Raw genomic sequence first — 19,174 nt, forward strand, 5'->3', positions numbered from 1 at the left:
CTAGCTAGAATGTAGCTGCAGAAGTGTTTCCATCATTTGAAGTCTTTACCACTGGATTGTTCTGCTTGGTTTTATTTTGTGGTGAGAAAGGACTTCCAAGTTCAAAGACAGACATACTTTATTTCAGACAAAGTTACTGTGTTATGCAGGTGTTATCAGATGAAGGGCAGTTATGATTTCTAATGGTCTCTCCATTCAGCACTGTATTTGTAATCATAGACCAAATCTGGTGTCAGAAAACATTAATTGGGTATTAGAACATACAAAAGGAATTAAAAGCAGTATTATACTAAAGATTACGCTCAACTTAAGTCAGTCCCTAAACACATTAATGCATGTGTTTAATGTTTGCAAAGTTGTCATCTTTCTAGGTATTAGAAGTGCCTCATGTAATATGTGAGGAAGGTGTTATATCTATATCCCATGTGTAATTGAAATAACTTTATTAGTAGCTTTTCAGTAAATGAATTTAGAGACAGCTTTTAGAGGAAAACATTATCCTAGCGGTTAAATAAAGATTAGAATGAATACTTGGGTAATAAACATGATGAGATTGAGTGTAAAGGCTTTTTTTTATATATATATATATATATATATATATATATATCATTTATTCTTCCTATTTTTTTTTACGTACTTTGCTGTTCTAGAGCAGTGTTGATTTAAAGTCTGTCTGTATGATATGGAACCCAGTACTTTCAATGTTCTGTCAACACTGACATGGCTGTTTCAGTTTTCTATTACCCACTGATATATTAAGACTTTGTCTAACAAGGGCTGTGATATTTTTAAGCTGCTAGATAGTAATGCTGTTACTTACTAATTACTATTTCTGCTCTAATTGATTCAGAATTTTTCAGAGACGTTTATTTGTCTCTCTTTTTGAGGGAAAGGAAGTAATTTAGATATGTCTGGACCGAGAGAATATCATTAATAGTTGGAAATGTATAATTGAAAAGAAGTCTGTTATATAGTGCTGTCTTGAATTTTATGTTATTTTCTTTTTTAAGACAAGCAATTATGCTACATTGTCTCCAGAAAGAAGTTAAGACCTATAAAGCTTCTAGTAGTTTCAGCAGCAGTGAACTCCAGTTTCACATTTGTGTTCTTTGCAGTACAGGAGAAGAACTGGCAGGACTGCATGCCATTATAATTAAATTGTTATACATAGAAACTAGAGGGGAGAAGCTTGTCTTACCTGTTTGGGGAGTATCTGTCAGCATATTTAAATGAAAATTTATTTTGAAACTGTATGTTTGTAATTATCAGCACATTCCTAAGCAGCATAACCAGTTTTTGATCAACTGGCAAAGTTATCTTCAAAACATGTAATAACATTCATTGCATTGTAAACTCTGCATCTTTTGTATTTATTTGTGCTGTTTTTATTTTTACAGGATTACAAAGCCATTGACGTTTGCTGACTGTGTTGGTGATGAGCTTCCTTTAGGATGGGAAACTGTTTACGATCAACAGATTGGAGTTTATTATATGGACCACATAAATCGTGAGTAGATTTGTGATTGCTTTGAGGAATACTAGCAAGCTGGCATTTACTCTTGCCACTAACTTTGCTTCCAATACCATTTATACACCTCGTGCTACAGTGGGAAAATGTATGGAAGTAATTTCTTGCAGAATGTGTTTCCTTACCTTTCATATAGGGGCATAATTGTAAAGAATTTCATTTGTAAAGAATTTTACAAACTATGAGCCATGGTGTATAAAAATATTTTGGTTTTCTTGGTCATACTGTGAAGTATTAGTAATTTTGTTGTTGCTTTTTGTCATATGTCAGAATTTTATTTTTGTCATATTCTTATATTTTCTATTTTTCCAGTCATCCATAGTTCACTCTTCTAGATTGAAAACCAAAATACATTCTGAGAGACATGTGCTGATTTTTTATCAGAAGCACTGTGAAATACAATAATCTCATCCTTGCTTAAGCAATACATGTTTTATGCATTAAAACATAAAACATGTATTAATGCTTAAGCAAGGATGTACAAAAGTACAAAATGCTCTCAATAAGACAACAGATGTCCCTTTTGGAAACTAATTTCCAACACTTTCCCTTTTGAACTATTGCTGAGCTTTCACTGTGGCTCATTTGGTAGTTCTGCTTTAAAAAAAAAAGTCTTATCTTTATAGCTTTGTACTGTGGCTGCTGTTACTGTTGTGCTTTCATTAAGCTTCTTATCGCCATTGAGTGAATGCTTTCAGTATTATGGGAATTGGCAGTTGGTGGGGACTAAGAAAAGAAGAGAGTGGTTATATGGGCTATCACAGCAATGGTAAATAGTATAATCTAAAAAACCAACCTCGATACTATCTACTTGAAATCTAGTCAATTAAAAAATGAAAGTGTAGAAATAATTTTGGGCTTCCAGCCATCATTGGAATTACTTGTGTATTGTGGTTTCACAATTACTTGCTATAAAAAAACCAAACAATAGAATAATAAATGTTCCCATGGTATTGTTTGACCTATACAGGTACTTATTTGTTGAGAAATTGAACAAAGATCATTAACTAAATCATAAACTTTAAACAGGTATTAATACATTCATCACAAGGATAGATAGACAAGAAAATTCGAAGGCAATAAATACAGAGTATTAGGAAATTGTTACAATAACTCTGGGTTTAAAAAAAGTATTAGTTTAAGGATTGCTGTCATGGTAACTTTAGTAATGTTGAAATTTAATGAAAAGCGAAGATTACTTTGGAGTGCAGTAATGGAGTGCACTTGCCCCAAAGTATGTGCATGAATGCATATATTTAAAAAAACAAAAGGAAGGTATTGCGAACTCTTTTTAAAGTTTTAAATTTGCAGGTGGTTTTAAAGTCCCTACAGAAAATGAGTAGAACATGAACTCCTGTTTCAATGCTTTGCCTTAAATAAGCTACTGATAGGCCTCTGTGATAGGAATAAAAATCACCATCACATGCAAAGATGGGCTTTCCTTTTGCTTTTTGAATTTTGTTACCAGCTTTACCACTGACTTCAAGTTTGAACTTACAGAAGGGATGTTTATCATTGTAGACATGTCAGATCTGGCTTGCATTTTTTTCTGTGCAATTGAGATCAAAAAGAGTCTTTGCAAAGAGCACTTGAGTTTCCAAATGATCAGTGGGTAGACAGAAAGAAAAGATGAATATTAATGGCTCTAGAAAAATAAAGCTAATCATATTAGGTATGAAATAAAGCTAAAGTATGAACAGAAGGATAGAAGCTTCATGGGGACAGTGCTGAGCTGAGTAAAAGAAATCATTCAACAATTAACAAGGTTGCAAAATTAGTCTCTTTCATGATAACTAATTACTTGCAGCCCACAGATATTATCCTAAGTGGTAATTCAACCGTCACAGTAAAATGGGTTTGTCACCCTTAGGCTAATACAGTGCTTTCATATACCAGCAAGATTTATAATAAGAGGGAAGACAGAGTTGATATTGTAGCTGGATAATTATTATTCAAATATTAGTAGGATACTTGATCCAATTTTTAAACTGTGGACAACAAGGGTGCCAATCAAGACTGCATTAACTTCCTTTGTAGAAGTGAGAACTAATGAGTGGACAATCATGTGCATCATAAGGTGGTGTCAAACAAGTGGCAGAGAAGGTGTAGGAGCTGAAGAAAGGTTTTTCTGAAACGAGTATGTCTGAACCACTTGGAATGGAAGCTTCAGGAGAAAGCATTTGGATTGCCTTTTGTGGCTGACTGGGTTAAATGCTTTATGCAGCACTGGAGTTCTGTGTTAATTGACAAAACAGTTTAGAACTGCCTCGGTGTCAAGAAATAGTGTGAGAAAATGCAAGGGATAATTCAAAGAGAGTCTTTCTACACTTACGCTTACCAGGAACCTCTCATGCTTTGTGCACTCTCTCAAGCTTTTTACCCTTGCACCTTTTAAAAGAAAACAGCAATACATCTGATTTTTTTCTAAGTCTCTTGCTATGTTTGTTTACCCAGGAAGGAAGAAAAAGATTTCTCGGCAATGGTTTTCCATTTAAACTGGAAAAAAAAAACAAGGAACAGAAGAATCTTCTGTAAATCTCAATGGTGCTTCCAACCCTGATCTCCATCTTGTTCTGTAAATTCAGTACTTTGTTGACACCCTTACTAAGCTGCTCTTGGCTGTTATCCAACCATTGCTTAAAAACCTTGGCAGTTGCCAGCCACAGAATTCCTTTCCCTCCTCCTCAGAGTCTTGGGAGCCTTTGAAGTCTCCTCTAAGCAGTTGGGCATTCCCCAGTGAGGGAATAATATATTCTCTGCATTTGTCTGGGACTGTTCTTGAGTTACTATAGTGGTTTTTTTTTTTTTTTAATCGGTTGCAAAGAAATGAAGGAAGTTAATTTTATCATACAATGTAGTTTTAGTCTCGTTATGTGGCAAAATTGTTTAGAAATCCGGGGCAAAGTTTCGTAAACCAGGAAAAAGCAGAGCTTCCCATGCACTGAAGAAGTTTTTCTACCTCAGATGAGTGCTGCTAGCTTTTCAGAAGGCTTCTAAAGTAATTCTGTGAGAGATGCAGTGCCCTAAGTATAGGATCTCAGAAGCTTAATGTGTGATAGGATGTAACACCTTAGCCTGGGCTGTTTAATTGAGATTAGGGCTAATAATTTACCATTCAAAGACAAAAACTGAATCCTAGTAAGCCTATCTGTTCTATAAATATTTACTAATTTCTCATTGTTTCCTTGGTGGTTTAGCAGTTTTAGGAGTCTTAAAATTTGCACAGATTTCAGAGGTACTTATGGACAGATGAGGTAGGAGGAAATTGAAATGCCCTCAGTGAAGCGTGGGCAGCAGTCAGAACTCTGGTTTTTTCTGCTTGCCCTCCGTGTAGAGAAGGATTTATGGCAATTCAACAAGCCGAAGTGCATCCTGGCCTTAGCTGAGGAGGAGGTTTCGGGACATTGACGCCAGAAGGGAATCAAAGGGGTCCCTGGGAAGTGGGGGTACACTGCAGAACTGTAAGCACTACCTTTATACTGTTTCAGTGTGAGGAGCTGCTGGGAGAGAAAGGTACAGCTGTTAAGAAAAAAGGTTATTTAGGAACCTAATCTGCAAATCTGTTGGAAGCACTGCTCTTTGAAGAGCTTTCTGGTTTTGTTTATATGCTTTTCAGATGGCTCTCAAATGGTAGAGCTGCTAGCATGACCTTGACACCATTAGAATCCTTAATCTGTTGGGCTCAGTCTTGTACAGTTTTGTATTTTGTCACTGGCACCAGTATACTGAATTATGTACTCAGGATTAATGCAAAACACAACTGGCTTTCATCTCTTGTAAGAAACCAAGTTTGAAAATATTGCTAGGTCTCTGCTCCTGATTGTGCTGCAGGTTTTGCCACTTCTTTGAACACTGACGTGGTGTCTGCAGCAGCTTCTTACTGGTAGAGCTTCAATCATCAGAAATTAACATTACATTTAAACACAAGGCTTTACATGGACATCCTCATGTAAAACATATTTGTTGACTCACAGAAATCCCCCAGATGAACCAATACTTTTTTAGGATTTTTGTGTGTCATGGTCAAATGCCTTTGCAGCTGCAAAGAGATTTCTTTTGCAGTAATATCCTTGAAAATCAACAGATATGAGAAAGTGGGAGGTTTTTGTTGTTTTTTTGTTTTGTTTTGGTTGGTTGGTTTTCTGGGTTTTTTTTTTGGGGGGGGGGGGATGTTTTGTTTTGTTTTTTGTTCGTGGAAACTTGTTTTTGGTTTGTGTTTAAATAAAAATTATTCCGAACCCTGGCAAGGAAAAACATCAGACTGCTCTTTCTTATGACAAAAGAGAAGTGATTTAAAAGCTTTATAGATTCAAGATTAAGGCGCTGACTTCTCTGTTGAATTACCTTTTTCTTCTTAACTGTGCAGGGGTAGCCTCTGTCCTTTTAAGATGTTATACTTGTGAAGCTGTATGCAGTATCATAAGATAGTTCCAGCTATTTATAGACTTATGGGTTAAGCATTGAGGTATCTTTCACTTTTCCTTGTGGTTCTGGGTTTTTAGGTAGTGCTTGGAACTTTCAAGTTGGCTAGGAGGGAAGGTTGGAGCCAAATTACTGCTTACTTTCGGTTTGCACTGGTTTGTAAAGAAAAGAATGACATTTAAATGCCTTTTATATTTGAAAAGACCTTTCCTGTTCTTTCACTCTGGATCCTTCCTTCTTCTCTTGCTGGCTGGAGTGATTTTGGGCACTGTAGTGTCAGGTGTGCTGGTTGAGAGTGGACATTAACAAAAATAACTTGGACTTGGTAGGACAAAGTGTCATATTGTTTTATTTTAATGCTTTTGTTTTTTTCTCCTTAGAGCTCACACAAATTGAGGACCCAAGGGAACAATGGAGAAGGGAGCAAGAACGCATGCTAAAGGAATATTTAATAGTTGCCCAGGAGGCACTCAATGCCAAGAAGGAGATTTATCAAATAAAGCAGCAGCGTTTTGAACTAGCCCAAGAAGAATATCAACAATTGCACAAAATGTGTGAGGATGACAGCCGTTCCTATGCCAGTTGTGAGTTTCTGTCTTTCCTTGATTTTACCCACCTTCCCTCACAAGATGTGGTGTAAGAGATAGTGTGAAGTATTTCCATCACCTGATTCTTCTCTGAATGAAGGTCCTGACTACAGCTGTGAGGTGCTATCCTTTGACTGTGGAATTCAGTGTCTTCCAATTATTGTTACATTTATTACAACAGAGATTTAACTTTTAATAGGGATAAATGTTAACATTAAAAAGGGATGTAACATTAAACAGGCATATATCCCAGCTGGTGTTTCTACCCATCTTGGAGGCAGCTGTAACGATGCTTCCTGGAAAGCAACAGAGGGCTCAATGTTACTGGATCAGCTGCCTACCTGCGCTCCTAAACTCAAAGATTATTTTCCTTTTAACATGGGAGGGAGCCATCACCTTGGGGGAACTTTCTGTGGATCCATAGTCTATTTAGCAATTTTCTAAAGAGTTGGGGACAAGCTGTTGTGTTCAAGAGTACCTCTGACCATGAACTAGCAAGCAATATTTCATTAGTTCATCTCATTCTTGAGTGCCAGCCTGTGATACTGATGGTGATGCAGAGCTTTGATTTCCTGCCCTTTTCATTCTTCGGATGTCTCTGGTAGCTTGGAGTAGATGGCACACTTTTTCTGAATTCTGGAGAAGTTGCACTACTGTCATGGCTGTTGGTTAGTGCAGTAAGAAAGGGTGTCTTCGTCAAAGAGTCAACCAGACTAGTTCAAAGACATGGATATACCCAACAGCCACATAGAAATGTAGTGGAGTTTTACTGTTTGGGGTTTTTTTATTGGAGTTTTTCAATGGCTTTACAGTCATTGTTTTAACTGCAGGTTTGCTGTTAAATGCCAAGAATTTAATAAGAATGGGAAGCTCTGCTTTAGCCTTTTTTGAAAATGTTCAAGAAATCTGACTGTGGAATGGGGTTTACAGCAGGTGTCTGGATGGAAGTGGTATTCATTCAGTAGTATTTATTAATCCAAGGTAATTCATACATGTGCCAAAATCCTGAATAAAATATATTTTCTAGAGCTGAGGTGTCCCAGATGTTTTGGACCAAATATTCTGTTACTGTTGAACTGGGATTCTCATCTTTTTGTTTAGTTTATATCTAGGTATTCTGTGATTCAGTTTGTGACATAACTGAACAGTTGTGACTAGTCATATTTCCCCCTCTCATGTTCAAGTTTCTGAAGAAGTAACAAGGTATTTCCTATTAAGAAAGAATTTTTTAAAAAGAAACTATTGTTTAAAGTGTGTTTAACAACTATTTAAGGACTTGAATAGAGTAAAAGGTAGTGTCATCAATATTTTTTGAGATTATAAAATCTAAATTGACATTTATTACAAAACCTTTCTAGGACCTTGGCCTTTCTGTTTTTCTTAAATTTGCAATAGTTCCGTGGGATATTTTCTGTTGAAGATTAAAGTACACTAGAAAAATATAACTTTTCATATTTTTGAAGCTCTTAAAAAACCAAGTTATTTGAAACAGGAACAAAATATGATTGAAAATGACAAAATTGGGGGTTATCTGTAATGAAAGAAAATGCTATGTCAATTTACATATGTTTCTCAATCTTCTTGTAGCTGGGGGTTTTGTAGGTATATCTGGAGTTGATAATGAGAATCTGTAAGAGCAATTTCATAAAACCATTTGCTTGTTTTGAGGTGGAAAAGTATTTTAATGTTCTATGGATGTGTTAATATATTTTGTATTGGTTTGAAATCATATGCATCAGTTTTGAGAAAACGGGATGGGCTGATTACTCAGATGATTTGTAAAATAATTTTTAAAATATCCTTTTGGGATATTACTCATGCTGTCAACTCAAGATTCCCAAAAGCTTCTTCTCCACTTATTTTTCTTAATTTGACTCCCCCATTCCACTGTTGGATGCTTGCTTATCCTTTTATTGTACAGAAATACTAGGCTTGTAATTCGAGTGCAATTACGTGACCGAAGCTGGATGCTTATATAGCAAATATCTTTGCCTCCACCACCACTTGTTTCAAGTTGTTGCATTAAAAGAACTAAAACTTCACAAAGTGTTTTCCTCCACTTTGCTTGTGGGTGCTGCCATTGACTCAGTGTCGTGTGCTTATGAGTGGGAGGTGATGTGAGCTCAGCGGTTGTGGGTTGGCAGGGAGGTGCCCATGCAGCAGTTTTGTGACTCAGTTGTGATCAGCACTGTTAAAAAAAAAAAAAAAAAAAATCCATAGAAAATCCTGGATTTAGAGAATTAGTCCAGGCATGACTACTCATTTTGGCAAGTTCCTGCACGCTCAACATGACCTTGGCATTGCAGTATTCTTTCGAGAGTCAAAAAGCCCAGTGCAGCCCCAGACACGGATATGGGTTTCAGTGCAGCAGCCTTCAGCTCTGCAAAAGGATGGAAGGTCTGACAGCACAACCCCATCCATTCACATACCAGGCATTTTTCAGTGAGCCTTGAATGGCTTACTCCATAAATCATGGTTCCTCTTGCCCAGTCTATCCTCTAGGACCTTTACTTCATCTGTGTAAGCTTCAGCTTGTAATTGTGGCCTGATTGTAGATACACTGCGTTAAGAGCTCACTTGCCAGGATTGATTTGTATTTCAGTTCCTTGCACTGTTGCTTTAGAAGGCCACTTCTCTCCCTGGCTGATAGAATTTTGTTCTGACAATATTTTTTTTTTTACTTTAGTCCCTATCATACTGTTAATTCAATGTACCTAGGAAGTAACTAGTAATTGTTAATATACAAATTGTGTGCATCATCCTAGTTGCTTTTAGGAAATATGAAATGCTGCTGTATGCAATTTTTGCTGTTCAGGACAAAAAAAAAGTTTCAAGTGGGCCAAATGGAAATCTTCAGCACAGAGGATAATTTTAGAGCCTAGTGACTTGTAAGAAAAAAAATTAATGCAATGGTTTATTAAATATTGCCACATCTTAACAATTGTCTTAAAGAAGGGGAGAAAAAGTAAAATACTGTTTTCCATCTGTTTAGCATTCTCCGGATTTTCAGCTAATACCAAGTATGACCCATATCAGATTAAAGCAGAAATAGCCAGCCGTCGTGACAGAGTGAGTAATCTTTTTTCATTTTGTAAAAATATGAATTAGGCATAGGGAGGAAGGGAGGAGGGGTCTGTTTCTCTTTTACTTTAGCATTTACACTGAACATTGCTTGAATGTATAGAAATACAATATTAAGAAGTACTTTTTATCCTAACCTATTGCTCTATATTAACTGCATTTTGGTGACTTGAGAAGTAATGCTTTTCCCGTGTTACAAGTGCAAACATTTTTGTCACAGATGTCAGAGACAAGCTCAGCCAAGCTTTCAGAAATTGCTTTCTCTCTATGAACTGCCACAAGTAGTAAATGCTCTGCAGCCACATTCTTTCAGTTCAATCCCACTGTCTTCATACCATTTACTCATTTTCGGTGAGGTTCCGCTGGACTGTAGGTTTAGCCACTTATTTGGAAATCTCTTCACAATTCAATAGACCTATTGGCCAAATAGAGCTTTTCAGCTTATTGGCCAGAGCTCTTTTATGAGGAGAGCGAAGTTCAAGTATTCTGACAATGACAAGCAGTTCTGTAACAAAAATGTTCCTTATTTATATATTTTTTAAAAAACTAGAGTCATGGTTTTGATAAACATGTATTTTAAAAAAATACTTGTTTTTTTTACTGCACTATCACTTGCAGGATAGTGTTCCAATTTTTTTATAGAGACCACTTTTCACATGAGTGCCTCTGAAAATAAATCCCGTTCACCACCCTTCAAAGGCATTTATTCTATCTGTATATATTTATTACATGCTGACTAGTGTTTGCTTGTTTTACATACTCTAAATGTCAGCATATTCTAAACAAGAAAACAGGCCTTATTTCGGTAATACTTGAGGAAAATAAACAAGGTTTTCACTTAATTACTATTTTTCTTTCTTCCTTCTTAAAACAAAATTACTCACTACATGTATAAGATAGCATGTTCAAGTGATTGTGTGCATAGGCATTGAGTTGTTTCAGGAAATAGAATGAAATGGGTGCTATAAAGTTTTTGTGTACATCATATTAGTGATTCATTCTCTCAGTTTACTTTTGGTGAGGGTTAAAGGAGCTGGAGAAGATACCAGGAGTTTGGGGGCTGGTGTTGTGAGTTTTGACGAAAGGGAGAGAGCTGTGCAGGATGATGGGATTCTTACAGTCCTTATTTGCATCCTGGTATTGGTGCAAAGCCCCTTCCTCTTGGAGTAGAGTTGAAGAAAAAATTAATTTTTTGCTCTCTCTTTTTTTTAAATCTGTTTTGTAATGATTTTGTCATTTATTGATGTACATGTGAAAATCAAAAGTGCTCTGGGTAAATTCTAGAAAATATACTGAGTTTGGTAGCTTAAGAAGAGAGAGCTTTTTCCTTCTATCCCTGCCCCTCTTTGGGCTCACGGTTCAGACTTAGCCTCACATACTGAAGCACCCTTATTCCCCTCATTTGTATGCTGTCCCTTGCATTCTCCTCCTCCTTTTGCCTTCAGTTATCTGTCAGCTTTGGAGGGCAAAAAGCTCTTTCTTTGCAGATCATTCTTGGCTCTTCCAAGGTCTACACAACCTCCTCAGGTAACTGTTTCTGTAAAACCACAAAAACAGGTTTTTGGAAACATCTTTGCTATGTCAGTTTTCATTTGTGCTCATTGGTTGGATCAAGATTAGTGACAAGGGGGTTGGGAGGGCAGGATAATATGAAAATAATTGTCGAAAGCCAGGCTGCCATTTCTGGGAGAGAGACTAGTTCTGCTGCCAGTAATTTTGTTTTTCTGGATTGAAAAATTAACAACATTGAATACTCCATCTTTTTTAAAGTTGACTAAAGAATTGAAGACAGTTTAGGGGTGTCTTTGCTACCATGAGAGAAGAAAATTTATATGGATTGAAACTTGCTAACTGTTAGCATAAGCTATCAGAGAAAGAAACCTGATAGAATAGCTGAGGAAATTGGTACTTTGAAAGCTGAATGTTTTGACTGCTGTTTTATTGGGCCTTATGATATCTAAGAAAGTCTGCTGTTATTTTAATGAAAAATTTTAAAGCGAAAAAAGAGAAATTATCACTTCTAGTTCTTTAAAGTAGCTTAAGATTTGTATTTAAAAATCAATTATTTTTATTGTAGAAGTTACTGTTACTTATTTTTACTTTTAATTATTTTGTATTATTCAGCTTTCTAGGCTGAAACGAGAATTGGCACAGATGAAGCAGGAGTTGCAATATAAAGAAAAAGGAGTGGAAACTCTGCAAGAGTAAGTTAAGGGTTTGTGGATATTTGTTTGGGTATGGGATTTTTCTTTTATCTGCCTTTGAACGAATTTCTCAGAAAAGTATTGTCATATATGTTAAATGTTTGCTTCACACTTTCTGCTGTGATAGTGATGCAGGGTGAGAACAATGTTAAAGGATGGAAGAAGAGTTAGAATTGGTTGGAGTTGTGATTTCATAGGTACATGTGCAAGAACAGCTTTATAGGCCATGTTCTTTACCTCTTACTCAAGAGATTGCCAGACTGGATTTAGATTTTTTGAAATATTTCCCCAATACTTTTTGGGGATACCTGCTGCCTGGAGCACAGCCCACGCTGTAGTTTCCCCTTGGCAGTACCAAGGCTTTCTGGCTGGGCACAGAACTTTTCTTAGGGGGAATTCTGTTCACCACAACACTGCTTCTCCCTGTTAGCTGTTGGCCAGGCCATCTCTTCTACACTGTATGGCTGATTTGTGCTTGTACTGTAAATCCAGTGGCCTCTGAGACCTTGGATTGTGTTGCACGTGTGCAAAATGTCTGCATGTAAATGTGAGTCCTTGTCTCCTCCCAGTAAGGAAAGGAAGCTCAGGGCAATTTGCCGCTGCTCTGAGGGCTGTTAGGCAGCCCTGCTCTGTTTCCTGCGTGCTCAGCGGTGTCAAAGGTTGTGAGATGTTGTGGTGACCCTCTCCCTGCCGCTCTTCCTGCAGGCCATCTGATGGGAAGGGAACTGCGTGACTTCTTCGGTGTGTTGCTTAGTCACTACACACGTAGCTCATACACGAGATGCTCAGTGGGACAGGGAGACAGGTTGCCAGGCCATGAAAAAGATGGCAGGTAAACACAGGTTGTTGTGGCTTCCAGATTTCTTCAGCAAGGCCAGCGCCTAGACCAGAGCTTGAACAGCACTTGGATCCACCTTGGATATGTGGTTGTGCATTTAGACCTTTGCCTTTTTTCTGGCCTGTATGTGAACAAACTGCCTAATGCAGGAGCTTCCTGAAAATGTTGGAATTGTTGCATGTCTAATGCATTTTGCAACATAAATGCGGCAGCTGCAGAAATACTTTGGAGCTTTGGATTTATTGCATCGGTGCTACAAAGCATGGGCTTTCACTTCAGAAATTCTGATGAAATTCCAGGGATCCCAGAGCAGTTAGAGTACTTACTTTCCACTTTTCATTGATACTACAATAACAAAACAAATTAAAGGAAGATTCTCAGATTTAACTTTTAAAAAAGGAGTAACCCATGCACTTAGTATTTTTGGTGCGTTTGGGGTTTTTTTGGTTGGTTGGTTGGTTGGTTTGGTTTGTTTTGGGGTTTTTTTTTTTTTTTTTAAAAACAAAGCTTTCTATTTTCTTAAAACAAGGGTCTTTTGTTTTATAGTGCATTTAGAAAGCTTCATAGACGAAGACTTGTCAACCAAAATACCAAAAGTCTTAATTGGGAGATAAAATGTAATAATTTTCAGGCATAAATGCATTTTTATTGAAGCGTTTAGAGGTATTTGGGGGAATTGGTAGTGTATGATATTAACAGCATTTAGAGGTAGTTGGGGGAATTGGTAGTTTATGATATTAACTATTCACTAGAAAATTAGTGAAATAAAGCACTACAAGTACTTGCAGTTTCAATACGCTAAGTAATATTTTAAATATAGTTAACATCTCGGTATGGTGGCTAGATATGTAAACAATAACAGAACAAAAGCAATTTTGTCTTACGATTCTTAATCATATTTTGAGTAAGAATTGCTATGCTTTTTCTGCTTTTTTAATTTGTTTTCAATCTCCTGGTTATTGGGTTATTTTAAGGGTATAGGTTCAATTATTTTATAAAATGACTAACCGCTTGACTAGGATAATGAAAGTATTTGAAGGCCATTTGAAACTCAAGATTGTTTTAATTAGTATAATTCATTTAAGATAGTCCAGCAAAGTAGTGCAACCTTTTGAAAAGTAAAGTCTGCAAATGATTAAGAATACAAATGTTAGTCTTGGATCATAGCCCAAGTCAAGTTGCCCATGCTCCAGGATGGGGTTATAGGAGAGACATTCAAGAGAGGAATTATTTTAAAGCATATCTGATCAGTCAGTGGTCACTCCAGTCGTGTAGTTTAAAAGTTCAGGCATGACAACTCAGTGCTGCTCCCTGCTGCTGCTGCTCTGGTCGCCCTCTGTCCTGTTGGTGCACTGGGTGGCACTTGTTGCTGGAGCTGGGGAAAACCTTCTGCCTGTGTGTTACCTGGAGCTGAGCTCTGCTCTCTGCAGTGACTTCTTCACTTGTAAAAGATTTGTGGTTTTGGTTTTGTTTCGTGCTTTTAAGTATTTTTTTTTTATTTTTTGCCCTTCTGGTGAGATACATGTGCTTTTTTTTTTGAGTATTTTGCTTCAAGGAGGAAGTGAGCCAATTTGGAGAGTACTTGCACTAACAACTGAAGAGAGGTGCTTCTCTCGCTTCCTGGTGTAGTCAGTAGACAAATTAGCCTGAAAGCCTAAGTGTGCTCTAGGCTGGCCCTGTGCAATCTCTCCCCTACCTCCTGTATTTGTTGGGAGAGAAGAGGTCACTCAAGTCAAGTACCAAGGCTAAAGTAGTTTAATTTTTCCATATACTCCAAGTAAGTATATTGTCTAAAAAGAAATTCATTGCTCCTTCTTTAAAACAAAAATGCTTGGGTTTTTGCTCTCTTCTCCTCTATCCTGCTTCCTCTTCCCCTTTAAAGTTTATTACATTCCAGACATTTCCCACTTCTGTTACGTTGTCTGAGTTTTTGGTCGGCGTCATTCTTCTTCCTTCTTGTGCGAAGTCAAATCTTCAAGTAACTGCCAAACTGCAAATGGCATGCATCCTGTTCAGGTTTTTTAAAAGCATGTACATCACTTTATTTCAAGTGTAAGCCAAGAACAACATTAGGAGCTGTTAAACTTTGGGCTTTACATCTGGCTGAATGTTTGCTTTGAAAGTCTTACCAGAATGGCATCATGTGCAGATATTGGAACTTGCTGCCATGTGGGTCTCTTGTGCAGCCTTTGCTTGGTGTAGCTCTCAGAGAAGAGACAGCTTTTATGGAGAGGGCAATTGCATTGCTCAGTATTTCCATCATTTTATGTTGCTGTCTGATTAAAATACCTTTGTTAAATGCAAATCTCTTACATTGACATTTTCCATGTACAGTGTCTGCCTTGGACTGTGTTTTGTTTTCTGTTCCTTATAATTTTAGTAAAATGGCTTAACCATCTTTGTGGAGAATTAAAAGAAAACAAAACCACAAAATGACTATAGAAGTGGGGTTTTATGAGCAGAGACATGATTGAGGGGGATTTCGATACCTCTACAATTTCACTACTGTCAGAATTCCAGTATTCATAGAGCTGCAGCTTTTTATTGGGACTGTACTTTCTACAGTTTCCTCTAAATTTGGCAGTGTTGTATGTGATAAACCTTTGGACATGGGTTTGTGTTTGCCCAGTGGAGACTTGGTAGAGCTCACTGTTCAAAGCCTGCAAAGATGCCCACCCTGCAGGATGACACACCTCGGCCTCTGCTAGAACCTTTGCCCCAAAGTGCTTCTGATCCTGCCGCAGTCCAGACTTACAGGGTTAAATATGAGCCTTTTCTGGAACAAATTCCTTCCTCTGGTGTGACAGCAGGGACTGAGAAGGAGGAGCAGTTTCTTCTCCCCTGTGTTTTCAGTGACCCTGCTGCTCCCTAGCAGGAATTTTGGAGGAAGAAGGCGTTTAGCAACAAAGGAAATGAAAACTTGGCCAGTTGGCCAGGAGAGCAGAGTGAATGCTCTGAGAAGTTGGGAGTGACAGGGAGTTAGGACTGGCTAAACAATTTGTAGCTACAGACTAATTTAAGCTCGTGGAAGAAAATGGGGAAACATGGAATCTGCCCTTTAGGACTGAAATGATGACAAACATATTAATAGTCCGTGTATCCTGAAAACATCTTCATATCCTTACGGTCTTGCATATTAGTTGAATAGTCTTGCTATTCATACAAAGGTCTGATCTATATTTGTATCATGCTGTTTTCCATTAATAAAATGGAAGACTCTGTTAACTCTGTGCTTTCAGAAATATATCTTTATGAAAAAAAGGAAAATAATTAACAGACAATAAATAACAGGTAATTTTGTAGGCTACTTTAGTCAGTTTGGGTTGACAGCAATACTGATTTAAGCCTAAATATTTTTGGCAGCAGGAACTTCTCTGATTCTTTCCTTAAACAAATATCAATTCATAAGCTGGGCTCCAAAGTGGCGTCCAGGAACATGAATATGTGGATAACTGGACAGAAATCTGGTTGAAATTAAATAATTTCCTTTTCCTGAAATGCCACCTTAGTCCTGGCAAACAGTATAATGAGCAGTTGTGTAGAAGGCATTTTCATGTCTAATATTTGAACATAGTTCTTACTATTACAGTTACCTTCAGATAAAAAAATGTTATCTTTTTCATGTGACTGAATTGGATTAGTTGTTTTACCATGGTTCTATCTGCTTAGGATTTTAACTGAAAATCAGTGAAGACTTGAGGAAACATTTGAAAACAAAAACAAACAAATGCCCAGCTTTAATACACTTGACATTTATGTCCTTTCTTGTTCTTGAACCAGTATTCATAAAAGACTGTATGTTTTCTAATGTAATTTGGGGAAACTTGTGTTCAAAGAAAAATCTCAAGATTCAGACTTACTTTGTGTTGTCTCCAAAAACTGTAACTGTCAGAACAAACCCAAACAAATTAAAACTGTAGAAATCAACCTGGTTTTCCCCTAAATATTGTGAACTATACAATAAAACCGCAGGATTTTCATTTACCCCTTCTGATTTTTCATTTTAATGTTTTATTTTTAAAGCAAATAATGAGATGTAAGTGGAATTGCACTGCTTGTATTTTAACTGGCAGAACATGCTGAGAGACTGTTCTTGACACTCTTAGTTTCATATAATACCTATTTTGAAACTTGTTAGTTTCAGTATTTTAAATAGAGTTGCGGTATTCTTCTGCATGTGTAGCATACCCTTTCCTACTATATCTTTTTATAGACTGATGTCCTTTGTGATGAACGATGTGTGTTTTTATCTTTAATTCTGTTAATCTGACGTACCTTTTCCTGAAGCTATTTGTTCTTAGCATTGGCCTAATGACCTTTACACTTACCACCTTTTCTCTGTATACGTTTTTATGCTAGATTAACAGGAAAATTTAGTATTCCAGATTTTAACAGGAACTTTATATGATTTTTCCGTAATTTTTGTAAAGAGCCTGTTAAAACCCCGTAGCCATTTGTTGTAAATCCAGGACCAAATAGTTCTTCTAATAAGTTCACTATAGTCCCTTGTCTTACTCTTTATCTGTAAATCAAAGGAAATCATTAAGGTGATACACTGGACTAGTCTTCTGCATCCTGATATGTTGTCTATTACTATTGTGAAATATTGGAAAAGAGGTTGAAAACTCAGCCTGTGGGTGTTCCACTTGAGAGATTTTAATAAGTCAAGATGGAAACATTAGTATTACTTCAGTCTTAATGTCATGACTTGTGCTCTTGCTCCTTGCTTGAAGATGTAAAATCTTCTGGGATGTTCCCACATCATGTTTTCCAGTGCAGAATGATAACGTCTTACAGATATCTTATGGAAAAGGTATTCAAAGAGGCCTGTAATGGCAGGAAGGCATTTGCAATAAAGTTTCAGGCATTAAAAATTTCTTCCTGAGAAACTGGAATGCTTTTGTTAGAAAGTTCTAAAGCAGGATCAAGTAGAAGCCCTGGAAGAGATACTGCAATGTGTGATGCTGCATGAAAAATATGACAGCTAGACTGCTCATCTTTGCCTTATGGGTTACAACCATCTAGGCTAGTTTTAGGTTCATTTTACTTTTTACTTACTCGTAAGTAAGCTCTGCATTAGAATATTAAACCCAGGAAATTTGTTGGTTCTGCAGAACCTGGGTAGATAATTGCTTTGCTTTGTCTTTAGAGTGGACTTGGCATTGAGTGCTGTGTTAATTCCAAGTAGAGTATCATTTTTATTCCTGGAAATGAAGTGGTACATGAATAAAATAGAGGTCTTAAAAAGTCTGTGTGCTTTCTAATGATGTGAAAATTCCTGAATTTGTCTTAATATTTTCAACAGGATTGATCGTAAGATGTCAAATGCTCATACAAATTACAGACTGGATGAAGCACAAGCTATAATGAGTGAACTTCGAACCATAAAGAAGGCTATATGCACAGGTGAAAAAGAAAGGCAGGACCTTATGCAGGTAAAAAATATGCTACTGAACTACTAAATATAGTAGTAACCTAGCTCTGTTTTCTTGTTTGGGGTTGCATCAGGTTTACCAAGTTTAAATAAGGAAGTAGGACGGCCTAAACTGATTTTTCTGTTTGATAATTACCAATAGCAAGCAGTTCAAAAAAGGTAAATAGTCATTGTCTATACTACGAGCACAAGACTTCATATGCACTTCATATTTTTGTCTTAAGTAATGTAGTTAACTAACTTTCATTTAGCTCAGTGTTTTCACTGAATATAACTTTCTGTTGTTGCTATGTTGATGGCTTCTATGTAGCAATGGCATTGTATTAAGAAAAAGCCTTTGTGATTTGTGGTATTTGTTTATAATTTTGTTTTATGTCTCTTTGTATTACCTATAATGAAGTAGAATTGAGAGTTCATGTGCTAAAAGGTTTATCCTTGTGTCAGCCATGTTTTTCCCTTTATATGTATTTCACCAAACTGGATCTGTATCACTGTCACATTTTTTGCCCCAAACTCTCAAGACTGAGAGTGTGTCAAGGCTCATGTTAGTTTCAAAACGTTGTTGCAAAACCCTCAAGGAGTATGAATAAATACAGTGTATATGCAAACTTGAAATTGATGGATTAGAGCATGAGGGTTGAGGGGAGATACATACCTGAGTAGTGGTCTAACTTTTGAATGAATTGTGTGCCCTGTCTCAAGTTCTCAGGCACGTTTGTGTTATTAATGTGATAGGAGCTTGATCGAAGAACAATGAGCCTCTGCTACCACAGGGACTTCACTATAGACTTGCTTAAATATGCTGCATGTACAGGGAAGTGAGTAGGACAGTTCTCTTCACCCAGTCTTCAAGCATTTGTCAGGAAAAAGGCATCTTTGTTACCTAAAGTTGTGGGACCATACTAAATTAACATTGCCATGCAATAATTTTCTTTCCATTTTCTCTGCAGTACTGTTTTTTAGTTTTTGGTTGGGTTTTTTTTTTTTTTTCTTCTTAGTTGTTAAATGATATGGGAAGTTTATAATCTACATATAATGAACTTCTATAGTTATGCAATTATTAAGTCTCCAATGCATTAC

At 36.8% G+C, this 19,174-nt stretch overlaps 1 protein-coding gene across 1 annotated transcript in view; it reads left to right on the forward strand.

The window, feature by feature from the left end:
- Positions 1–19,174, forward strand: part of WWC3 (WWC family member 3) — a 98,548-nt gene that overhangs the window by 34,418 nt on the left and 44,956 nt on the right. The window contains exons 2-6 of the mRNA XM_040055602.2: positions 1,398–1,507; positions 6,331–6,534; positions 9,530–9,606; positions 11,743–11,822; positions 17,966–18,095. Coding sequence (XP_039911536.2) covers positions 1,398–1,507; positions 6,331–6,534; positions 9,530–9,606; positions 11,743–11,822; positions 17,966–18,095 — 601 coding nt within the window. The remainder of the gene's footprint in view (positions 1–1,397; positions 1,508–6,330; positions 6,535–9,529; positions 9,607–11,742; positions 11,823–17,965; positions 18,096–19,174) is intronic.

The sequence above is a fragment of the Hirundo rustica genome, chromosome 2 (genome assembly GCF_015227805.2).
Source record: "Hirundo rustica isolate bHirRus1 chromosome 2, bHirRus1.pri.v3, whole genome shotgun sequence".
In the NCBI taxonomy this organism is placed as follows: Eukaryota; Metazoa; Chordata; class Aves; order Passeriformes; family Hirundinidae; genus Hirundo; species Hirundo rustica.